Below are 22,009 nucleotides of genomic sequence, written 5' to 3' on the forward strand. Positions count from 1 at the left end.
GGGAAATTCCTCTCTGCATTTAACCCATCCTAGCTGTGTCGCTAGGAGCAGTGGGCAGCCGCCATGCAGCACCCGGGGACCAGTTCCAGTTATTTCTTCCCGTTGCCTCGGTCAGGGGTCACAGACAGGAGTATAACCCTAACATGCATGTCTTTTTGATGGTGGGGGAAACCGGAGCACCCGGAGAAAACCCACCGCAGACACGGGGAGAACATGCAAACTCCACACAATGGACGACCTGGGATGACCCCCGAGGTTGGATAACCCTGGGGTTCGAACCCAGGACTTTTTTGCTGTGAGGTAACAGCGCTAACCACTGCACCTCCATGCCGCAAAGATTGAGGAGAAAGAGATGGCAGGGGTGGAGAAAGGGGGAGAAAGACAAAGTTGGAGAAGCCAGTGAAATCAGAGAGAGACAGAGAGATACCAATCAGATCCAAGTAGCAAATGAGTCAACAGTCTGCTGTGAAAGATCAATGCAGGGAGATGTAACTTGTGCCACAGGCTTATGTGATAATGTCAGCACCCAGCTATATTTGCTATCCTTTGAAAAAAATATAACAAATTCTGTGTAAATAACCTCCATTAATTAAGTCCACTGTTGCGTTGGGTGGCATAGGCCCTGACTTATCAAAGCCTATTTGCACAGCAGATTGATGCAGAGTGTGGCTGGCATGCAGCAAACAAGTGGGTGTGTAGCTGGGGCCAATGTTTACCTTTGGCCTGAATGCCAATGTCAACTTGGTAATAGCGTCAGGGAAAGAGTGCCATGCTAGAAACGGTTTCTAACGAGAGTGAGGTGAGGAGAGTTAATAACCAGGAGAAATACCACGAGGACAACCGCTGTTATAATTTACATTTATAAGCCTCTTCCACCCCATTCCTTTACCCACCACACTCCAGAAAAGGCTCCAGTTGTACCGCGTGTCATCACAAATTTTCTAAATTGCTCCAAGTGTGACTGCAGAATGTAAATTGAGCTCATTGGATTGAAAAAGCACACAGCGTGATTTATGAAAAACCCACTGTAATTGCGAACTAATGAGTTTGTATGGAAAGAAGACACCCTGTTTACCTCATTATTTGCTCAGAGACAGGCTTGTTCTGGAACTTGGCAGGGAGGTCCAGGATGGGTTTCACTGTGAAACACTGGATGTCTTTAGCAGAAACATTAAGGACAAAAAAAATACAAATTTCCAGGGACAACAATATGCAGTTTATTCAAGTTACAATCCTGAAAATTGCTGTGCTTATTTATCCGACACCTATGCTGATACAGGTAATTGCAGTGGTGTTGGGACAATCCAAGTCCCAGAGATTCATTTAAAGTGAATGAGTCACCAGTACTGTTGTTTTAGCAATTTTTTTTTTGTAATTTTATTCCCCTTTCTTCTCCCCAATTGCACCTGGGCAATCACCTCGCTCTCTGATCCCAGTCACTGCTCCACCCCCTCTGCCAATCCGGGGAGGGCTGCAGACTACCACATGCCTCCTCTGATACATGTGGAGTCACCAGCCATTTCTTTTCACCTGACAGTGAGGAGTTTCATCCGGAGGACATAGCACATGGGAGGATCACGCTATTCCCCACAGTTCCCCCTCCTCCCCCGAACAGGTGCCCTGACTGACCAGAGGAGGCACTAGTGCAGCGACCAGGACACATACCCACATCCGGCTTCCCACCCGCAGACACGGCCAATTGTGTCTGTAGGGATGCCCAAACAAGCCGGAGGTAACACGGGGATTAAACCGGCCATCCCCGTGTTGGTAGGCAACGGTATAGACTGCTATGCTACCCGGACGCTTGTGTTAGGAATTTCACCACCAAAAACCATGGCTGAACCTGGGTTTTAGACAATCACATTATAACTTATAGCGCTTTGAGTGGCTGTTACAGCTAGAAAAGTGCTATATAAAATGCAACTTGATTGATTGGTTCACTGATAACATGTGTTGGTAAATATCTTTCACGACACTGATCAGCCTCATCTGCTTGCTGGCCAAAATGAGCTTTGCTTCCCTCTTCTTCAAACTCACTGTCATCCTCCCCTGCAACTGACTGTTAGGCTGACGACAAGAAAACATTTTGTGGTGTGAAGTTTTTCCTGGGAAAGTCCTACTAATAACGATTAAAATGAGCAACTACAAAAATGTTCATGATATTGATATTCATGGATTCGATTTTGTCTTAAATATACCAGCAATAGAAAGTATCACTGGACTGGCGGCCTGCACAGAGTGTCTCAATGCCTGCCGCCCAATGACTGTTGGGATAGGCTCCAGCATCCCGTGACCCCGATTGGGACAAGCGGCTTGGATAATGGATAGAAAGTATCATGAGGGACATTTGTTTGCATGTCAATCTTTAGGCTTGTAAATTTAAAAAAATAAAAGTAAATTCATAAATAGGTACTTTAATGAGACATGGATCTTAATGCACATGCAGTGGGGGGGGGGTGTGTGACATTGCTGAAATCATCACTGACATGAGCAGGTGAGGATGGCATGAGTGGTGCACAAAATCATTTACGGAAAAAAAGTGCAAATAAAAAGATGTATTAAAATTATTGTATGAACACTAAAGAATGAAAAATAAAACTTGCACAGCTTTGTTAGTACGAACATGGTTTTGTCTCAGTGAGGATACATTGTCCAGGGGAACCCTTGGTATCCTCACTGGGTGGTGTTGTCGTCTTCATCTTTTCGGCGTTGGGGAACTGGGTGAGGAGGCGAGCCTCAAAGTCCTCCCGGCGTTCGTACTCCTTCCCCCGGTAGATGAACATCTTGTTCTGGAGAGCAACGAAAGACGGAGTGAGGCCATGGACACATGGACAGTATGGATCATTCAGAACATCGGTAAATGTGCTGCACAATGACAAGTCAAGCAGTCATTCAACGTTGACATATACTCACTAAAACACACGCGCACACACACAGACACGCACAAAGTCTGAAGAGGAACAGGGCAGTACTTCACACAGCGATTCAGCCATTTAACTGGTACATTAGGTCCTCCGGTGGAAATTCTAAGAGTTTAATGATGTTAGATGGGCAAGGAAAGACAGAGGTTAGTGACCAACCTGGGGTACTTAATGGTTGTTTAGTAGACAAGAACGGCTTTAGTTCTCAAAATAATTTGGACAGGTATGTGGGCCAGGTCCTAACATAACTTTAATATGAAACAAATGGCAATATAGGTGAGAACAAGTTCTTGGCACGTCTTGAATTATTCATTGAGCCAAGCTGAGTTCATTGCTGTTTCGCAAAGAGTGTGGCTAATTTTTTTCTTTCTCCCCAGTTGTACCCGTCCAATTACCCCACTCTTCTGAGCCCTTCCGGTCGCTGCTCCACCCCCTCTGCCAATCCGGGGAGGGCTGCAGACTACCACATGCCTTTTCCGATATATGTGGAGTTGCCGGGCGCTTCTTTTCCCCTGACAGTGAAGAGTTTCACCAGGGGGACGTAGCATGTGGGAGGATCACGCTACCCTCCCCCGCACAGGTGCCCCGACCGGCTTCCCACCCGCAGACACAGCCAATTGTGTCCGTAGGGATGCTCGACCAAGCCAGAGGTAACACAGAGATTCTAACCGGGAACCCCATGTTGTTAGGCAACAGAGGAGACCATCACGCTACCTGGATGCCTGAGTATGGCTAATTTTTAAGCAAACTGGCACGAGGCACATACTGCAACTGAGCAGTGTTGTACCGCTTGTTGACGACCGTCACACGATAAAAAGCAGCTGCTATGTCGTGCCGGTGGAAAGCCGGCCTCCAAACCACTCAACCACCAGCCCAGCTGACTAATTCCTTGGCCATTTCAATCAACACTTTATCAGCAGAGCTGCAGCTGTTGAATGGGCCCTTCATCAACCTGTTCCCAATACTTTGATAACAGGCACTTCAACTATTCACTTACTGGTGACAGCATGCACATCACTTAGAAAGGTACTTATGATTCATTTAGGAGGACTCAATGAGCTAAACATGGATACTAGGATGTGAATAAAACATTAACATGGGGATTTTATTCAAGCAGAAGAGCCATATGTCATTTAGTACAGACACAATTTCCTGCATTGTTCTTTCGTTCCATGGTAGACACCGGCTACACAAAGGCTCACACACACACACACACACACACACACACACACACACACACACACACACACACACACACACACACACACACACACACACACACACAGCGCCATGTATTATTATGTAGGGCACACTCATGAATCTCTTATTTACAGCCGTGAAATATGCCTTGGACCATTTATGAATTTGCTTTGACAGATAAGGTGACAAAATCCCATTGATTTCCAGAGTCATGCATTCAAGCTATGAAAGAACCAGCCTAACCTTCCTGCCAGTAAGCGGCCAAACTGAGCACAAAAACTAAATCATTTTTTATATCTATTCACATGAGAAGACAGATTCTGGTGTTGTTAAGCATGCTGGGGAGGATTGGGGGAGCGTGTATTGGTTTTATTACCCTCAGACCTGAACTGGCCTGTTACGACAAAGAAATTCAGGATGAGGGAGATAATTAGTCATTCTAAGATGATCTCTCGTTCTTAGCCGGTGAACAAAAAGAAAGGCACCACTTATAATCATACTTATAACACTGTATAATGCAATCACAGTACATTATTAGTTATGAGTGTGTGCAAGTGGGTATAATGCTTCATAATATGTAATTAAGAATGATCATAGGCGTGTATTTAATTTTATCATAATACTTCATAATTACAGGCTAGGATTATACCATATTATAATGCCAGTGGGTGGAATATAATAAAAATTAATTATACGTGAAAATCATTTACAACTTACATTTTTACAAAGCATTACACTTGCCTTTACACAATTCTAACAATATTTATGATAATTATGTGGCTTGCCCACCACATACAAAGCCAGCAGTTACCCAACCTCATAAAGCCCAAAAAGACCATTAAAGACTCAGATGCTAGTACAGTAGTTATTCTTTTATGTTATTTACTCATTTCTTTCTTTCTTTTTCTTTCTTTCTTTACTATGATTATTATGTTTCATTTGTTTCCTTTTCCGTGTTTATATCTAACCTACTCTAATGTGGTTTAATTCTGTACTGAGAAGGGGCCTGCGGGACAGGGTAGGAGTAGATAGAGGGAAGCAGGATGTGGGTAAATGGGATTTGGGGATAAAAAAAAAAGAATGAGAATAATATATAAAATAATTATAAACTATAAATGATTATAACAAAAATATAAAATATAATAATATGATATATGATTATACATTATTAATTAGATTATAAATTATTATCATTATATTAATTTATATTTTATATTTATGATGAATTATGGGCGTCCCGGTAGCATAGTGGTCTATTCCGTTGCCTACCAACATGGGGATCGCTGGTTCGAAACCCTGTGTTACCTTTGGCTTGGTCGTACGTCCGTACAGACACAATTGGCTGTGTCTGCGAGTGGGAAGCCGGACGTGAGTATGTGTCCTGGTCGCTGCTCTAGCGCCTCCTCTGGTCGGTCGGGGCACCTGTTTGGGGGGTAGGGGGAACAGGGGGGAATAGCGTGATCCTCCCACGCGCTATATTCCCCTGGCGAAACTCCTCACTGTCAGGTGAAAAGAAGCGGCTGGCGACTCCACATGCATCGGAGGAGGCATGTGGTAGTCTGTAGCCCTCCCCGGATTGGCAGAGGGGGTGGAGCAGCGACCAGGATGGCTCGGAAGAATGGGGTAATTGGCCGGGTACAATTGGGGAGAAAAAGGGGTAAAAATCCAAAAAGAAATAAAATTCATAAGGAATTATGAGTGCGTAGTACAGTATGATAACTATGATATGATACATAATAGTGCCATCCTTTGTAAAGTGTTACCAAAAGAGACTTTCACAGTCTTAAAGTGAAACACAGTGACAGTAAAAAACAGTGAAAACAGTGATGCTGCTATATTAGCAAACTCAAATGAAACCCAACTGCTTTAAAAGTTTTCCCACGGCATGCTCATTGAAACAAGACCTGAAGCAACTCGAAAGAAAATGGGCAAAACAGTGGACTAAGGCAAACATATGAAAGACACACGTCACACTGTATTGCCTGTAATACTATCCAAGTTAGAAAAAATAAAACTGTCAGTGATAGGCTGAGGTTGTGTGAGATAAATGGGCATTTCTTTTCAATATATTGTTGGGCCAGATGAGGTTCAACTGGAGCTCGTACCGACAAAAAGGTCGTCTTGGTTCATGCCCCCCCCCCCAAAAAAAGAGGTGGTCATGTGAGAGGAAAAGCACAGCATGTACCTAAAAATGCATGAGCTGTGAACTTTTCCCCATCTCGGTTAGCGTGCTCAGCGGTCTGTCAAGGGAACGCCGCATGACAGAACATGACCGTGCATAGCCAGATGTCTGGAAATGCACTGTGTTGGGATGCATATTTCAAATAAATTTTCAGAGAACCTCTGTTCTTCTTTAAGGTGAATGCACACAATAAACTCAATATGGGGGTGGGGGGGGGATTAAGTGGAAATAGAAGGGCGAGTTCTGGAATTTATAACAAGTGAGGGATGAGGAGAGGAAACATGGCGATTGGATGGGAGTCCTCTTGATGTAGCTCAGAGAAATCAGTGCGGAAGAAATCGGTCTTTGAAATAACGAGAGTACCTCTGCGTCTGTCTCCCCACAGGTGGGAAGTGAGTTATTAGTTTATACAGCCCAGGCAAAAACAATACCCGCTTAGGCTCTGGAGCAGTCTGACAAGGTTTTTTCGAATTTCAAGGCTCAAACGATGACAAGACATACAATCCACAAATACGCCTGTGCAACGACTTGACTGCATAGTGACAGATACCAACCCATACAACAAACAAATACCCTGTGTGTTTTGCAGTACCAACAAAGAGAGGTACTCGAGACCCCCCGATGATGCAACTGCATCTGTGAATCCATCCATTATCCAAGCTGCTTATCCTTCTCAGGGTTGCGGGGGATGCTGGAGCCTATCCCAGCAGTCATTGGGCAGCAGGCGGGGAGACATCCTAGACATGCCTCCAGACCATCACAGGGCCCACACATTTACACATATTCACACCTAGGGACAATTTAGTATGGCCAATTCACCTGACCTGCATGTCTTTGGACTGTGGGAGGACACCGGAGCACCCGGAGGAAACCCACGCAGACACGGGGAGAACATGCAAACACAGAGGATGACCCCCAAGGTTGGATTACCCCTGGGCTCAAACCCAGGACCTTCTTACTGTGAGGCGACTGCCATAACCACTGCGCCACAGTGCCGCCCATGCATCACTGCATCTGTGAATCCACAGCGTTTCTTGGAGCATGTTTGTGACTAGTGATTATACTGATGTCTTACCACATTAACAACTAATACATCATAAGCAGCTGAATTAAGCACCCTTGCCTAAAATCAATTCCTAAGGAGGGGGTTGGATACAAAACGCCTTTATCAGGGCTATTGATTTTCTAACATAATTGACTATGCCCTGAGGCCCGGGCGATGCTACAACACAAACGGCAATGTGGGGAGTGAAACAAAAACTCTGTAAACTGCATTCATCTTAATTAGTTGCCCACAGATGGGTGCTTGCCCATCCACTCACAGAGAGCGAAAGCGCTGTGCATTAATATGTAATTACAAGACATATCAAGGGGGGGGTGCAATCTCAGAGCAAATAAACAGGACAATGTGAAGCCCCTCAGGCAGGAGTAATGGCTCTCATCTCTATATGACCAATCAGTTTTGAGCTTTCTATCAGGACAAAAGCCTCAGTTATTTGGCTGCTTTCGTTCAACAACACTTCTGCAGATCATAAATGTTGCATGGAGAATAATGATTCAGAGAAAACTGGGTTGCCGATATGTAATGAGATATGGGCTGAGCGGCCAGAGCAGCCTGTGTCTTCTCGTGAACGAGAAGCAATTATTTCCAGACAGATGAACAGAGCTGAGGAGCGAAGTCTGGGTATTTTAATGGCATTTATTGAAATCCAATTTTAACCAGGTCCAAAAAAAAAAAAGAACAAGTCTCTATTTGCATAGATACCCTAGTGTAAACCTCCCCTGCTCTCTTCTGCACAGGTCAGTCCACTTCCAAGAGAGCGAGGAAAAGATGACTCCATACAGTTGTCAAAGGCCTTTATAATGGCCAGCTAGATTAGGCAGGCACAGGCTGGCCTATCTGTAATGGAGTTTCTGCACTGCTAGATGAGGGGGGTAAAGAGGGATGCATGAAAGGAAAAAAAAGAAAAAACCTCGTAGTAAATGAACCTTGTGAAACGGTTATACACCACAACTGAATTATAAAAGTAGCAATGATTGGAAGATTTCTATTCTTTAAACCAGCCGTTCAGACTCATGTTTTTCATCCAGGACTAAGGCCAGGATTACGTGTGTGTGTGTGTGTGTGTGTGTGTGTGTGTGTGTGTGTGTGTGTGTGTGTGTGTGTGTGTGTGTGTGTGTGTGTGAGTATGCATGATAAAAATAAATGGATTTCTCACCAAGAAAACAAACTGAAAGCCTTAAAACAAAAGAAACCATATGTAAAAGCAGGCAAGGCAAACGGTTTTTTGAACTAGAACCAAGCCTGACACGATGCAGCATCACAAAGAAATCTCCCTAAATCAATTTTCTTTTCCATTTAAATGAGAATTGATACGGCGAGGGAGTAAGAGCCCTTCTTCAGGGACTGAAAGCAAACTAGCTCCCAAATTTATACCCAATAGGATCTAAGACACTAAATAAGGTTGGTGAGTAGATATCGAAGAGCTGTTCAACTTACAGCATTCAGAGAGGGAGAGACAGACAGACAGACAGACAGACAGACAGACAGAGACAGGGGACACACACACACACACACACATAGCCTGACAGACAGAGAGACAGATAGACCGACAGACAGAGAGAGAGACACACACAGACAGAGAGAGGGACACACACACACACACAGACACAGAGAGACAAAGACAGACAGACAGACAGACAGACAGAGACTGAGAGACAGACAGAGAGAGAGACACACACACAGACAGAGAGAGAGCGAGACGGACAGTCAGACAGAGAGAGAGACAGACAGACACACACACAGACAGAGAGAGCGAGACGGACGGACAGACAGACAGAGAGAGAGAGAGACAGACAGAGAAATACCAATCAGATCCAAGTAGCAAATGAGTCAACAGGCTGTTGGAGAGAGAGAGAGGGAGAGAGAGAGAGAGAAATTATAGATCAAGAAAGTGAAAGCTTAACTCTCGACTGTAAACCTTAATTTCTTTTTCTTTTTTTACACACTGCTTTCATATGTATCTTTCTCTCAGCTCTCTCTCTCCCTTTTTGGATGACACCTCTCTCTCTCCCACACTTAAGGGCATCCATCCAGAAAGTTCTGGATCTTCTGTGCAACTCGCGCTCGGAGCAGCTGCTTGTGATTCGCAGCTTGGTTTCTGTGAGTGCGAAACAGACTGAAAACCAGAGCAGATGGGGTGTTGGACAGTGCATCCCCGCCACAATACCACAAAGCGATGGAAGCGAGGGGTGTCATTGACTGCTGGGGCCGAGGACTGCTCCGGCGCTGGTAAACCTATTGATTGTCTGTTTTGGCAAGCAGCTCGCCCACGCTTAGCAGATGGTTGCAGAGCTATCAGCCGCTTGCAGGTTGCAGAATATTTTGTGCTCACACATGTTTGCTTACCCGGAGGAAGGAGGGGAAGCCCATGCCATAATAGCCCACGGCAAAGTAGTCTGGCTTGGGTCGGATCACTTTCACAATGTTCTCATAGAACTGGGCCTGTTTGCGCTGTTGGGGGACACAATGGCAAGCTTCAGGGACATGAACAGTAATAAGAAAACGAAAAAAGAAAAAAAAGCATTTCAAACCAAACCTCTCTCTGGTCATTGCACACAAAACCATGAAATGTGCCCCAAGTTTACAACATTTATGTCACAAAAAGGTATGTTTCTTACCAAGGATGCACTCAGCTGCTCAAAGTCAAACATTTCATTTTCGTACTGTTCCGCCAGTTCCTTTCCCAAAATAATGGCTTCCTCCCACATCTATTGGACAAATAACAGAGACAGCCAATGATTAAGTTAACAAATGTACAAGGTAAAACCTCAAGGAGAGTAATCCATTCACAGAAACATGAATTACATGAACTCTATCAACATAAATTTGCCTTTTTGTAAACTAATCCGCTCAACAAAACTGAGTGCATGCTGGGATCAAAGACCCTCATGCGGAAAATGGTATGACTCGGATATTGTGCACTTGAGAGTAAATTGATTGTAATGATGCATTTCCACATAGTAACAATTCCCTCAGTGAAGTGGAGTGGCCGTGGGGCCGGATGAGAAGCCCTTGAACACACCGACAGGCCTTTTTTTTTTTTTAAATCTGTTTATTGGGTTTTGCAAGGCCTTTTAAGTGGTGTCCTGACACTGGATTGGTCTGAAGTGAGCGAGCTGGGCCAGGCTTGGGGGTTGGCTGAGTCTAGAGTGCTGTTCAGAGCAGCCTGCCACCAGAAAAAAAGATTAGGAGGCGACTAGTCCATCTGGACCCACTTTCTGGGTGAAACTTGTGATGCTCAGTCTGCACCATTCTCCAGAGTGTTGATGTGTTGTTGTTTTTTCCCCCAGCCGCAGTAAAACATCCTAACCGCTTTGTAAGACTGACAGCAGGCTAGACAACCAAGGTGGGTTGGCTTGCTGTTCAGCTCTGACAGCACAAATCAAGCCTGGGAGTGTCCTGTCTGCATGGGTCCTGTCTGCATGGGTCTCCTCATGATATTCATACAGTCCTTTCCAGGCTAAATTAACAAACACAACAATTTTCTCTGAAGTAAAAAAGAGGAATGGAGGAGGAAAAAAGAAAAGAAAAATACAAAAGCACAACCCTGTGGCTGAGACAGATTTGCTCAATTTGAGATATTTATAAACAGCATGTTTTTATACTAAAGTGGAGGAGGAGAGAGGAGTAGGTAAGAGGTTCATGAAAGGGGAAAGAGGAAAAAAAAATTATTCTGAAAAATTAAATGACTGCTTGCTTCTTTTTTTTTGTGATTTCCCCCCCCCCTTTTTCTCCCTAATTGTACCCGGCCAATTAACCCACTGTTCCAAGCCGTCCCGGTTGCTGCTCCACCCCCTCTGCCGATCTGGGGAGGGCTGCAGACTACCACATGCCTCCTCTGATACATGTGAAGTCGCCAGCCACTTCTTTTCACCTGACAGTGAGGAGTTCTGCCAGGGGGAGATAGCATGTGGGAGGATCACGCTATTCCCCCCAGTTCCCCCTCCTCCCCGAACAGGCACCCCAACTGACCAGAGGAGGCGCTATTGCAACGACCAGGACACATACCCACATCCGGCTTCCCACTCGCAGACATAGCCAATTGTGCATGTAGGGACGCCCGACCAAGCCGGAGGTAACACAGGGATTTGAACCAGTGATCCCCGTGTTGGTAGGCAACGGAATAGACCACTACGCCAGTGTTTCCCAACCCAGTCCTCAAGGAACCCCTATCCTGCAGATTTTCTTTGCAACCCTGAATAGGTACCTGTTTGTAGTTATTCAACCAATCAGCAATGAATTATGTCAGATGTTGCGCAACTTGCATAATTAAGTGCTGTGAGATGATTGGTTAAGTACAAGCAGGGCTACCTATATGCAGAGTTGCAATGAAAATCTGCAGGATACGGGTTCCTTGAGGACTGGGTTGGGAAACGCTGCACTACGCTACCTGAATGCCCCTTCTTGGTTCATTTATGAAAGATCAGATAATCCAAAAAATGTGGGTCATTTAGATTCCTCGGTTCATACAAAGGGAAGTGGAAAAAACTGCTGTACAGTAGCTCCTCTGCAGCACTAGTTCCCCCTAGCCAGAGGAGGTACTTTACAGAAATGACAGCATCAAAACATCCTGATGTGTCAGGAGTGGGGGTGTTATCCAATTTAACGAATCGCATCTCCTCTTGATAAGCTGTGACACACTACGTCTGTGCCAACACCCGCCACTTATATTCTGCAGGATCTTGTCTGCTGGTGGCCTCTGCCTCTTACCTTGCCCTTGTCGAAGTAATTGATAATCTGCTGATAGAGCTGGTCCTTGAGCTGCCCTTGTGTAGTGGCCTGGTAGCCGTCTCTCTGCGTCAGGTGGGCCGCACAAGCTTCATCTGACCACTAAACAGAGAAAGGACAGTAAGCGCTGGGTCATGATCGACACTGAGCAACACAACACAGAGTAAAGGCAACATCAGTGACAAGAAATCAACCCTTGTTTTGTATCCGATGCAAAGAGGGATTGATTCTGTTGAAGCTTGCCCTGCACTCTGACACGGTCACACGGAAACATGCAAACTGGCAACTCAACAGGCTTTGGTATACATCCCGTGATTCAGAGCAGGGCGATGCAGTGCACATGATTCTCTAGCTAATATTTTCTGTGGATTCCTACAGTACAGAACAATGCTCCTGCAGTCCAGCCCACTGAAGCCAATCCAGTGGAGTGAAGCGGGGGAGAGGAGGGGGGCATTACTTAAGTCCTCACTCATCAGATATGACTGATTTATGTCCCCGCATATTATAATTCATTAAAGATTCTGCCTGATTCTGTAAACAATGGCTCGGGAAGAAGAGGAATATTGGGGGGAAAAAAGAACAAGATTAAAGGGATATTCTTTTCTGCTGACCTCACACTCTATTCAGAAGAGTTTTTTTTTTCCTTTCTTCTTTTTTTGCAAGTACAGAGTTTTGTGAACTCTCGAGCGCCTAGACCGGCTCGGCCAACACAGAGACGGACAATCTGACTGGCCTCTGTATTCAGGAGGTGTAATCCAACTGCGGGGCCTGTCGGGGCCGATACATTACCGCCGCGGTGTAAATGACACTCGATGCCGCGGCGAGTAATGCGAAGTGCAAAGACATCGGGGCAAATTTGACCAGCTTCAGTTGGAGGCCCGCATTTGAGTAGCAAAGCCTGGGCATTTACATACACAGCAACAGGGGGCGGGTGGGTAAAGTAACAGCTATGCATTTTCCTACTGAGGCATGAAGGGAGATGCTGGACAGACTATGGCTCTGCTTATTGACTGCAATACTTCAGGGCTGTAGCACTTATATGGTTAAAAGCAGATCCATTTATTCAGCAAGTCACCGAGGACCCAGTATCGATAGGATTAAAGTGCTGATACATCACCGTCCAGTACACATAATGCTGTACATTCGACATCCTGAGTATTTGGTGAAAAGGCCTACTATTCTCCCTAGACCTATTTTTCATTATCTATAAAATAATTAATGCTGGTGGACGGACATACAGAGTGACACTAAATCACACAGTCATCGTTCATGGCCAGGGCCATTTACAGGCACCGGTGTGCAAGTACAAAAGAAAGACAGCGCTTCCAAGGGCTACTTGAAAAAGCTTATTGGAGAAGAAAGAATTTGACCAGGCTCTGGTGGAACAAAATCAATCTAATTTTACACTATAATTAAGCCCCCCCCCCCAAATCACCTTCACCAAAGAACATATAACATTTTGGGATGCCACAGCTGTTTGGAAATGAGCTGAATTAAAATAACAATAATTTCGGCAAGTGCTACTGTGGTGGTTCTGTGTGTGTGTGTGTCTCCCCTGTCGGGACCGCTACAAAGGCTGAAGCAGTCAGCTATTTATGCAAATCAAATTGAGATGCGGGTGCAACCATTTTTGGATGAAAGACAGAGAGAAACAACTCCAAAGTTTGTGTTTATCAAAACTCGGCTGGGAATACACACCACAGCACTGCGGTGAGTTGTATTTCGATCTCGGGCTCCCGTTTTCGGACACTGCAAGGCCGGCGGTAGTGCTAACACAGCCGCAGTGACAATTTCATTTGGCACAAGGCGTTTTTTTCTCTCGCCTGGACGCGTTTGCTAATTTCCGGGCTCGCCGTGACACTGCTTGAGCCAAAATGGGTGTGGGGGCGCAGTAGAGGGAGGGTGTGTCAGTCAAAATCAGGTGGCGCAGTGCTAGTTCGGTGTCAAATTATCAGGTTTTTTTCCCGGATTTTCCCCCCCTTTTTTCTCCCCAGTTGTACTTGGCCAATTACCCCACTCTTCCAAGCCGTCCTGGTCACTGCTCCACCGCCTCTGCTGATCCGGGGAGGGCTGCAGACTACCACATGCCTCCTCCGATACATGTGGAGTCGCCAGCCGCTTCTATTCACCTGACAGTGAGGAGTTTCACCAGGGGGACATAGCACATGGGAGGATCACGCTATTCCCCCCCCGAACTGGCACCCCAACCGACCAGAGGAGGCGCTAGTGCAGAGACCATGACACATACCCACATCCGGCTTCCCACCCGCAGACACGGCCAATTGTGTCTGTAGGGATGCCTGACCAAGCCAGAGGTAACACGGGGATTCAAACCGGTGATCCCCATGTTGGCAAGCAACAGAATAGACCACCACACCACCAGGACGCCCCCGCCTGGTCAGACCACATCTTAGCGTGGACGCAGGCGTTGTGTGGTAGTTTCCGGGCTTTATGCGAAGGTGCACCATGCATAGACTTATCCAAATCACACACGCCACGTTTGGCCTACTTCATGAATGATTTAACTAATGATTATTGTCCTAAACCTTTTTAATCACAAAACGAAATAGCTGCACGTGTATCATTGTCTTCCAACATAAAACATCAATGTGCGTCATTACCAATGGAAAACAACATGGTGACGGGGATTTCAATATTTCAATTATCCTCAATCAACCTGAAAGAACAAACTGATTGCGTAGGCTAATTGATCCGTAATCACAACTATTTAAGGTCTCCTGCTGTCTTCATAGAATGCGAAGGAGAGAAAGACGCTGGTGAGAATGAAGACACGTTAAACAGTAGCCTGTCAAATAATCATGTTTGCTTGTTGTCTCATATCACATTGGAATTAGTGTTAACGTCTGTTGGGTGCGCACTTGGTGACCCTGCACCTCCTGAACAAAGACATTGGTTTCCTTCTGGGAGAAGCGTTTTCTGCCTTAGCCAGTCTGGACTTCCGCCGTCCATTATGAGATTGGCAGTTCGCCATGGCAGAGACCGCGCCCTGCTTTTAAAGGGAATGAGAGGCGCTGATTTGATTGGCTGTAATTGAAGACAGCCCCTGGCACTCCTACTGATAATATATTCCTTCTAATCAAACCCTTTTCCAACTGCGCCTTTGATGTGCCCGATTCATTTTTTTTAAGATCAAAAAAAAAAAAAAAAAAGAAGAAGAAAAAAAAGATACTCAAAAACAAGATAACAGGCCCACATGGACTTCTTGGACTCATCTGGGTCTGGAAAGGATGTTTGCACTGTGGAAACCATTCTGCATGAAGTCCCAGCACCCTTGATAACTACAGGCCAGTGGCGCTGACTTTGCATAAGATGTAGAAACTTTGCAAGGCTGAACCTGCAGCACCTCAAGCCCTACTTGATGGACAGGGCGCAATGTGCTGTGAATTTACGCGAGTACCGCTCCCCTCCAATTTTTATATTGGGCCCACTTAGGCATTGATGATGGTGGCATTTATTACTTTCACATAGCTTGCATGCACACAAAAGAACCAGGAAGTGAAGTAGCAAATACTTTGATTTCTCTGGTGCCGTCAGCACCACCCAGCCTTATTGTGCTCTGTTATTATGATCCCTATTATGGACTACAACACGGCTATAATGGTGGTCCATAATCCATCTCATTGTTTGTCCCCTGAACAATATGTTTACAGCGGAGGCCAGGCATATCCCAGTGGAAAAGGAGCACGGTAGGGAGCTTCGGGTACCACATGGTGCAAAGAGAATGGCCGTTATCTTAACATCAGCAAAATAAAGACTGGTCCAGTGGAGACACCTCCCCCCACACAGAATCAGAGGTGAGGATAAGTTGGAAGCTGAATTCCATCTTAGATAATACCTCCCATGCTCTCTCAACATGCTGACACAGCTGTGGAGCACTGTCAGCCCCTCAGCTCCCTCTTCAAAGGTGCAGCAAGCAGTACAGTGAGCATTGTTTAGGATCAAATACACACCGCCTTCTGCAACACTGACCTCAATTAAAGCTGAAGCAGGGGGCCCAAACTAACCTGATTTAAACTGAACTGAACTGCTCATAAGAACTACCTGGACTTCTTCCATCCCCCCCCCCCGAACTAATACATACTACATCAGATTGTACAGATTTTTTTTCTCCTGCAAATAACTGCTGTATACTCTATATGTATAGACAACTAGGTGTATATATACATACACTCACCGGCCACTTTATTAGGCACACCTGTCCAACTGCTCGTTAACGCACATTTCTAATCAGCCAATCACATGGCAGCAACTCAATGCATTTAGGCATGTAGACATGGTCAAGACGATCTGCTGCAGTTCAAACCGAGCATCAGAATGGGGAAGAAAGGTGATTTAAGTGACTTTGAACGTGGCATGGTTGTTGGTGCCAGACGGGCTGGTCTGAGTATTTCAGAAACTGCTGATCTACTGGGATTTTCACACACAACCATCTCTAGGGTTTACAGAGAATGGTCCGAAAAAGAGAAAATATCCAGTGAGCGGCAGTTCTGTGGGCGAAAATGCCTTGTTGATGCCAGAGGTCAGACGAGAATGGCCAGACTGGTTCGAGCTGACAGAAAGGCAACAGTAACTCAAATAACCACTCATTACAACCGAGGTATGCAGAAGAGCATCTCTGAACGCACAACACGTCGAACCTTGAGGCAGATGGGCTACAGCGGCAGAAGACCACACCGGGTGCCACTCCTGTCAGCTAAGAACAGGAAACTGAGGCTACAATTCGCACAGACTCACCAAAATTGGACAATAGAAGATTGGAAAAACGTTGCCTGGTCTGATGAGTCTCGATTTCTGCTGCGACATTCGGATGGTAGGGTCAGAATTTGGCGTCAACAACATGAAAGCATGGATCCATCCTGCCTTGTATCAACGGTTCAGGCTGGTGGTGGTGGTGGTGTAATGGTGTGGGGGATATTTTCTTGGCACACTTTGGGCCCCTTAGTACCAATTGAGCATTGTGTCAACGCCACAGCCTACCTGAGTATTGTTGCTGACCATGTCCATCCCTTTATGACAACAGTGTTCCCATCTTCTGATGGCTACTTCCTGCAGGATAACACGCCATGTCATAAAGCTCGAATCATCTCAGACTGGTTTCTTGAACATGACAATGAGTTCACTGTACTCAAATGGCCTCCACAGTCACCAGATCTCAATCCAATAGAGCACCTTTGGGATGTGGCGGACCGGGAGATTTGCATCATGGATGTGCAGCCGACAAATCTGCAGCAACTGCGTGATGCTATGTCAATATGGACCAAACTCTCTGAGGAATGTTTCCAGTACCTTGTTGAATCTATGCCATGAAAGATTAAGGCAGTTCTGAAGGCAAAAGGGGGTCCAACCCGGTACTGGCAAGGTGTACCAAATAAAGTGGCCAGTGAGTGTATATACACACACACACACACACACACATCATTTTAATGATCTTTATATATAGTTGTATAAACATATATATAACTATATATTATATAATATATAAAATATTATAATATATAATATATATAGTATGATCTTCTACTGGCGATCGACTCTGATTCCACTTCTGTGCTTCTACTACTGGACCTCAGTGCAGCCTTTCACACTATTGATCACTGTATACTTTTGGATAGATTAAATTGTAATTTTGGTGTCACTGGCTTAGCTCTCTCTTGGCTTAAGCCCTACTTATCTGGAAGAACACATTGTGTCTGCTATAATAATATTATATCAAATTTTTCTGACATTAAACATGGTTTGCCACAGGGCTCAGTACTTGGCCCTCTGCTTTTCTCTCTTTACATTACACCTCTTGGCCAAATTATACGCAGTTATGGAATAAATTTCCATTGCTATGCTGATGATACTCAGCTGTATGTGCCTATAAGGGCTGATGATCATACTCAAATCACTAACTTAGAGGCCTGCTTGGCTACTGTGAAAAACTGGATGTCACTTAACTTTCTGCTTTTAAATTCAGATAAAACCGAGATGCTAGTCATTGGCCCTGCTAGACACAGACACCAATTTGATCAAGTAACGATAACAATCGACAACTCTGTGGTTTCACAAAGTGTGGCAGCCAAAAATCTTGGTGTTACGTTTGATCCCAGCCTTTCCTTTGATAAGCACATTAAAGAAATCACCAAGACTGCCTTTTTTCATTTACGTAACATATCTAAAGTTCGGTCTTTTCTCTCCATGGCTGACGCAGAGATTCTAATACATGCATTTGTTTCATCCAGACTTGATTACTGTAATGTTCTGTTCTCAGGTCTGCCACATTCTAGTACTAAAAGTCTTCAGATGGTTCAGAATGCTGCTGCTAGAATCCTAATTAAAACTAGGAAATTTGACCATATTACACCAATTCTTGCCTCCCTTCATTGGCTTCCTATCCATGTTAGATCAGAATACAAGGTGCTTCTGCTGACTTATAAAATCCTAAATGGGCTTGCTCCGTCCTACCTATCTGATCTCCTTAAACCTTACATGCCATCTCGAGCACTTCGTTCTCAAAATACAGGGCTCCTGTGTGTACCCAAAGTTAAAAAGAAGTCAGCTGGTGGCAGGGTCTTGTCCTATCGGGCTCAATTTTTGTGGAATAAACTGCCTGCTGCCATCAGACAATCGGAGTCTGTTGAGTCCTTTAAATCCAAACTTAAAACTCATCTTTTTGCCTTAGTTTACAACTAGTTGCCTTTGAGTTGGGTGCTTCACAGCCTGTATTGGATGGCGGGTTGGTTCGCTGTCTCAATGAATTTATCCCCACCAATCTTCTGCCGACGAGATTATCGAGTATAGATTATGACGAATTGATGACTTAATTGATTATCGCTAATGACTATTGCAAACTGTTCTCTTCTCTAACATGTCTTTTCTCTCTCTCTGAATGATGTCTTCTCCTTTCTCTTTCTCTGTGTTTGAATGGTTTCATGTGAGTCTCTCTTGCATGCATGTGCGGTCGGTTCTCCTCCTAGGTCTCCATGGTGATGGTGGCCGCCATTTGGATGCTGCCTGCCCTTCCACTACTCACCTAAGTTTTTCTTAGTACATGATGATGCTGGTCGCGTGGCTTGGGTCCTGGACTGCTCCGTTGGCACGTGGACACTGCTTGGCATCCTGTGCATCATGTTCTTCATAAATTTTATGTCCATTATAATTCTGTTATCCTCTTTCAGTGTTGTATTATGTAAATTGCGTGAACACAACATCCATTGCACGCTGTCCGTCTTGGGAGAGAGATCCCTCCTCTGTTGCTCTCCCTGAGGTTTCTTACTATTTTTTCTCCCTGTTAAAGGGTTTTTTTAGGGAGTTTTTCCTTATCCGATGAGAGGGTCTAAGGACAGGATGTTGCGTTGCTGTTAAGCCCACAGAGGCAAATTTGTAATTTGTGATATTGGGCTATACAAATAAAATTGATTTGATTTGATTTTTAGTATAATCCAGTGATTCAAGTAAATTCTTTATGAGAGTGTCATGTTTCATTTTGCTCCTTATTTGGTGAGCACTTTTCCTACCGTTAAGTGTTTCTTTTAACAAAGTTTATATATATATATATATATATATATATATATATATATATATATATATATATATATATATACACTACCGTTCAAAAGTTTGGGATCACCCAAACAATTTTGTGTTTTCCATGAAAAGTCACACTTATTCACCACCATATGTTGTGAAATGAATAGAAAATAGAGTCAAGACATTGACAAGGTTAGAAATAATGATTTGTATTTGAAATAAGATTTTTTTTACATCAAACTTTGCTTTCGTCAAAGAATCCTCCATTTGCAGCAATTACAGCATTGCAGACCTTTGGCATTCTAGCTGTTAATTTGTTGAGGTAATCTGGAGAAATTGCACCCCACGCTTCCAGAAGCAGCTCCCACAAGTTGGATTGGTTGGATGGGCACTTCTTTGAGCAGATTGAGTTTCTGGAGCATCACATTTGTGGGGTCAATTAAACGCTCAAAATGGCCAGAAAAAGAGAACTTTCATCTGAAACTCGACAGTCTATTCTTGTTCTTAGAAATGAAGGCTATTCCATGCGAGAAATTGCTAAGAAATTGAAGATTTCCTACACCGGTGTGTACTACTCCCTTCAGAGGACAGCACAAACAGGCTCTAACAGGTACTATTTAATGAAGATGCCAGTTGGGGACCTGTGAGGCGTCTGTTTCTCAAACTAGAGACTCTAATGTACTTATCTTCTTGCTCAGTTGTGCAACGCGGCCTCCCACTTCTTTTTCTACTCTGGTTAGAGCCTGTTATTTCTAACCTTGTCAATGTCTTGACTCTATTTTCTATTCATTTCACAACATATGGTGGTGAATAAGTGTGACTTTTCATGGAAAACACGAAATTGTTTGGGTGATCCCAAACTTTTGAACGGTAGTGTATATATATATATATATATATATATATATATATATATATATATATATATATATATAACAAATTAAACTTATATAGCGCTTTTCTAATACTCAAAGTTGCTTATATATAAATATAAAATTCCATTGACATCTTTATATTGACATTCTAATTTTTACAATAGATTTCAAACACATGAGCCATGCCAATTATGTTGCATTTAGTATATGACATTGCATTTTCCTTTCTCTTATTTCATACATTTCGCATTTATTTCACTATTTCTATAAATGCGTAGTCCTGGTGTTACTGCTGCTTCTTGCATACGGCATATGTGATGCAATTTTCTATATTTAAATAGTCTTCTACATCCATGCATTGTACTTAACATGATCTGGTCTACATGTTCAAGTGCGGTGATATCAAATGGGTCTTTCTACATGCACATAACATGTAATAGTACACAATCTCATAATTCGTTTACCCTTTCTGTTTATATTGTTGTTGGGTTGGGAAGGATTTTATGTCCCATTTGCCTCTCTGTATTTAAATATCTACTCGTAGCTTTATTTGTTCTCTATGGTCCATGGCTATATTGTATTATGTGCTGATGCTGTGAGTCAATTTGGCCACAGGGATCAGTTAAGTTTTATCTAATCCAATTCTCGACTCCATCATGTTTGAGAAGGTGTCAAGATTAAGGTACTATAAATGATGTGGTGGCAACCTCCCCAGAGCAGAGGTGCCGTGTGTTGCACTGCACGAAATCAAAGCACCAAAGGCTTTAATTTTTAAGCTGGAACAATCGCCGTGTCCTGATTGTATTCACAGGACAATGTGGAGGATGTACTTTATCACATCACACACCTGTGACTCTTATTAACAAGCCACACATGGCTTATGTGTTTTTCTTAATCACTCCCCAAAATATTACTGTGGGGGTGTTTAGTCCTGTGAGAAAATCCATCGTAGATGACTTCTCGTTCTTTTAATTTCCAATGTACATGCACGAAGTATGAAATTAAGACTGTCAGTCAGGACACCAAACCGACGTATCCGACTAATAATCGACTAATACCGACTAATACACTGCTCAAAAAAATAAAGAACACCTAAAAACACAATATAGACCTCGATGAATGAAATATTTCAGCTGAAAATCTTTATTTATTAGACAGAGGAATGTGTTTAGAGCAAAATAACCTAAGAATGATCAATGGAAATCAAAATCATTAGCCCATTAAGGTCTGGATTCAGAATCATACTCAAAATCAAAGTGGAAAATGAGAACATAGGCTGATCCAACTTCTGTGGAAATTCTTCAAGACGATTCAAAATGAGGCTCAGTAGTGTGTGTGGCCTCCACGTGCCTGTATGCACTCCCTACAACGTCTGGGCATGCTCCTGATGAAACAACGGATGGTCTCCTGAGGGATCTCCTCCCAGACCTGGATCAGGGCATCGGTCAACTCCTGGACAGTCTGTGGTGCGACATCGCGTTGGCGGATGGTACGAGACATGATGTCCCAG

The 22,009-nt window shown here is 44.0% G+C and overlaps 1 protein-coding gene across 2 annotated transcripts in view; it reads right to left on the bottom strand.

Annotated features, from left to right (window-relative positions):
* The window catches only part of dock1 (dedicator of cytokinesis 1), a 350,480-nt gene that overhangs the window by 50,220 nt on the left and 278,251 nt on the right, over positions 1 to 22,009 (bottom strand). For both annotated transcript variants that reach the window (XM_056297765.1, XM_056297766.1), the window contains exons 38-42: positions 12,077 to 12,196; positions 9,985 to 10,074; positions 9,713 to 9,817; positions 2,648 to 2,789; positions 1,076 to 1,157 (exon numbers count right to left, since the gene is read on the bottom strand). In XM_056297765.1, the coding sequence (XP_056153740.1) occupies positions 1,076 to 1,157; positions 2,648 to 2,789; positions 9,713 to 9,817; positions 9,985 to 10,074; positions 12,077 to 12,196 (539 nt within the window). The remainder of the gene's footprint in view (positions 1 to 1,075; positions 1,158 to 2,647; positions 2,790 to 9,712; positions 9,818 to 9,984; positions 10,075 to 12,076; positions 12,197 to 22,009) is intronic.

This window comes from Lampris incognitus, chromosome 17 (genome assembly GCF_029633865.1).
Source record: "Lampris incognitus isolate fLamInc1 chromosome 17, fLamInc1.hap2, whole genome shotgun sequence".
In the NCBI taxonomy this organism is placed as follows: Eukaryota; Metazoa; Chordata; class Actinopteri; order Lampriformes; family Lampridae; genus Lampris; species Lampris incognitus.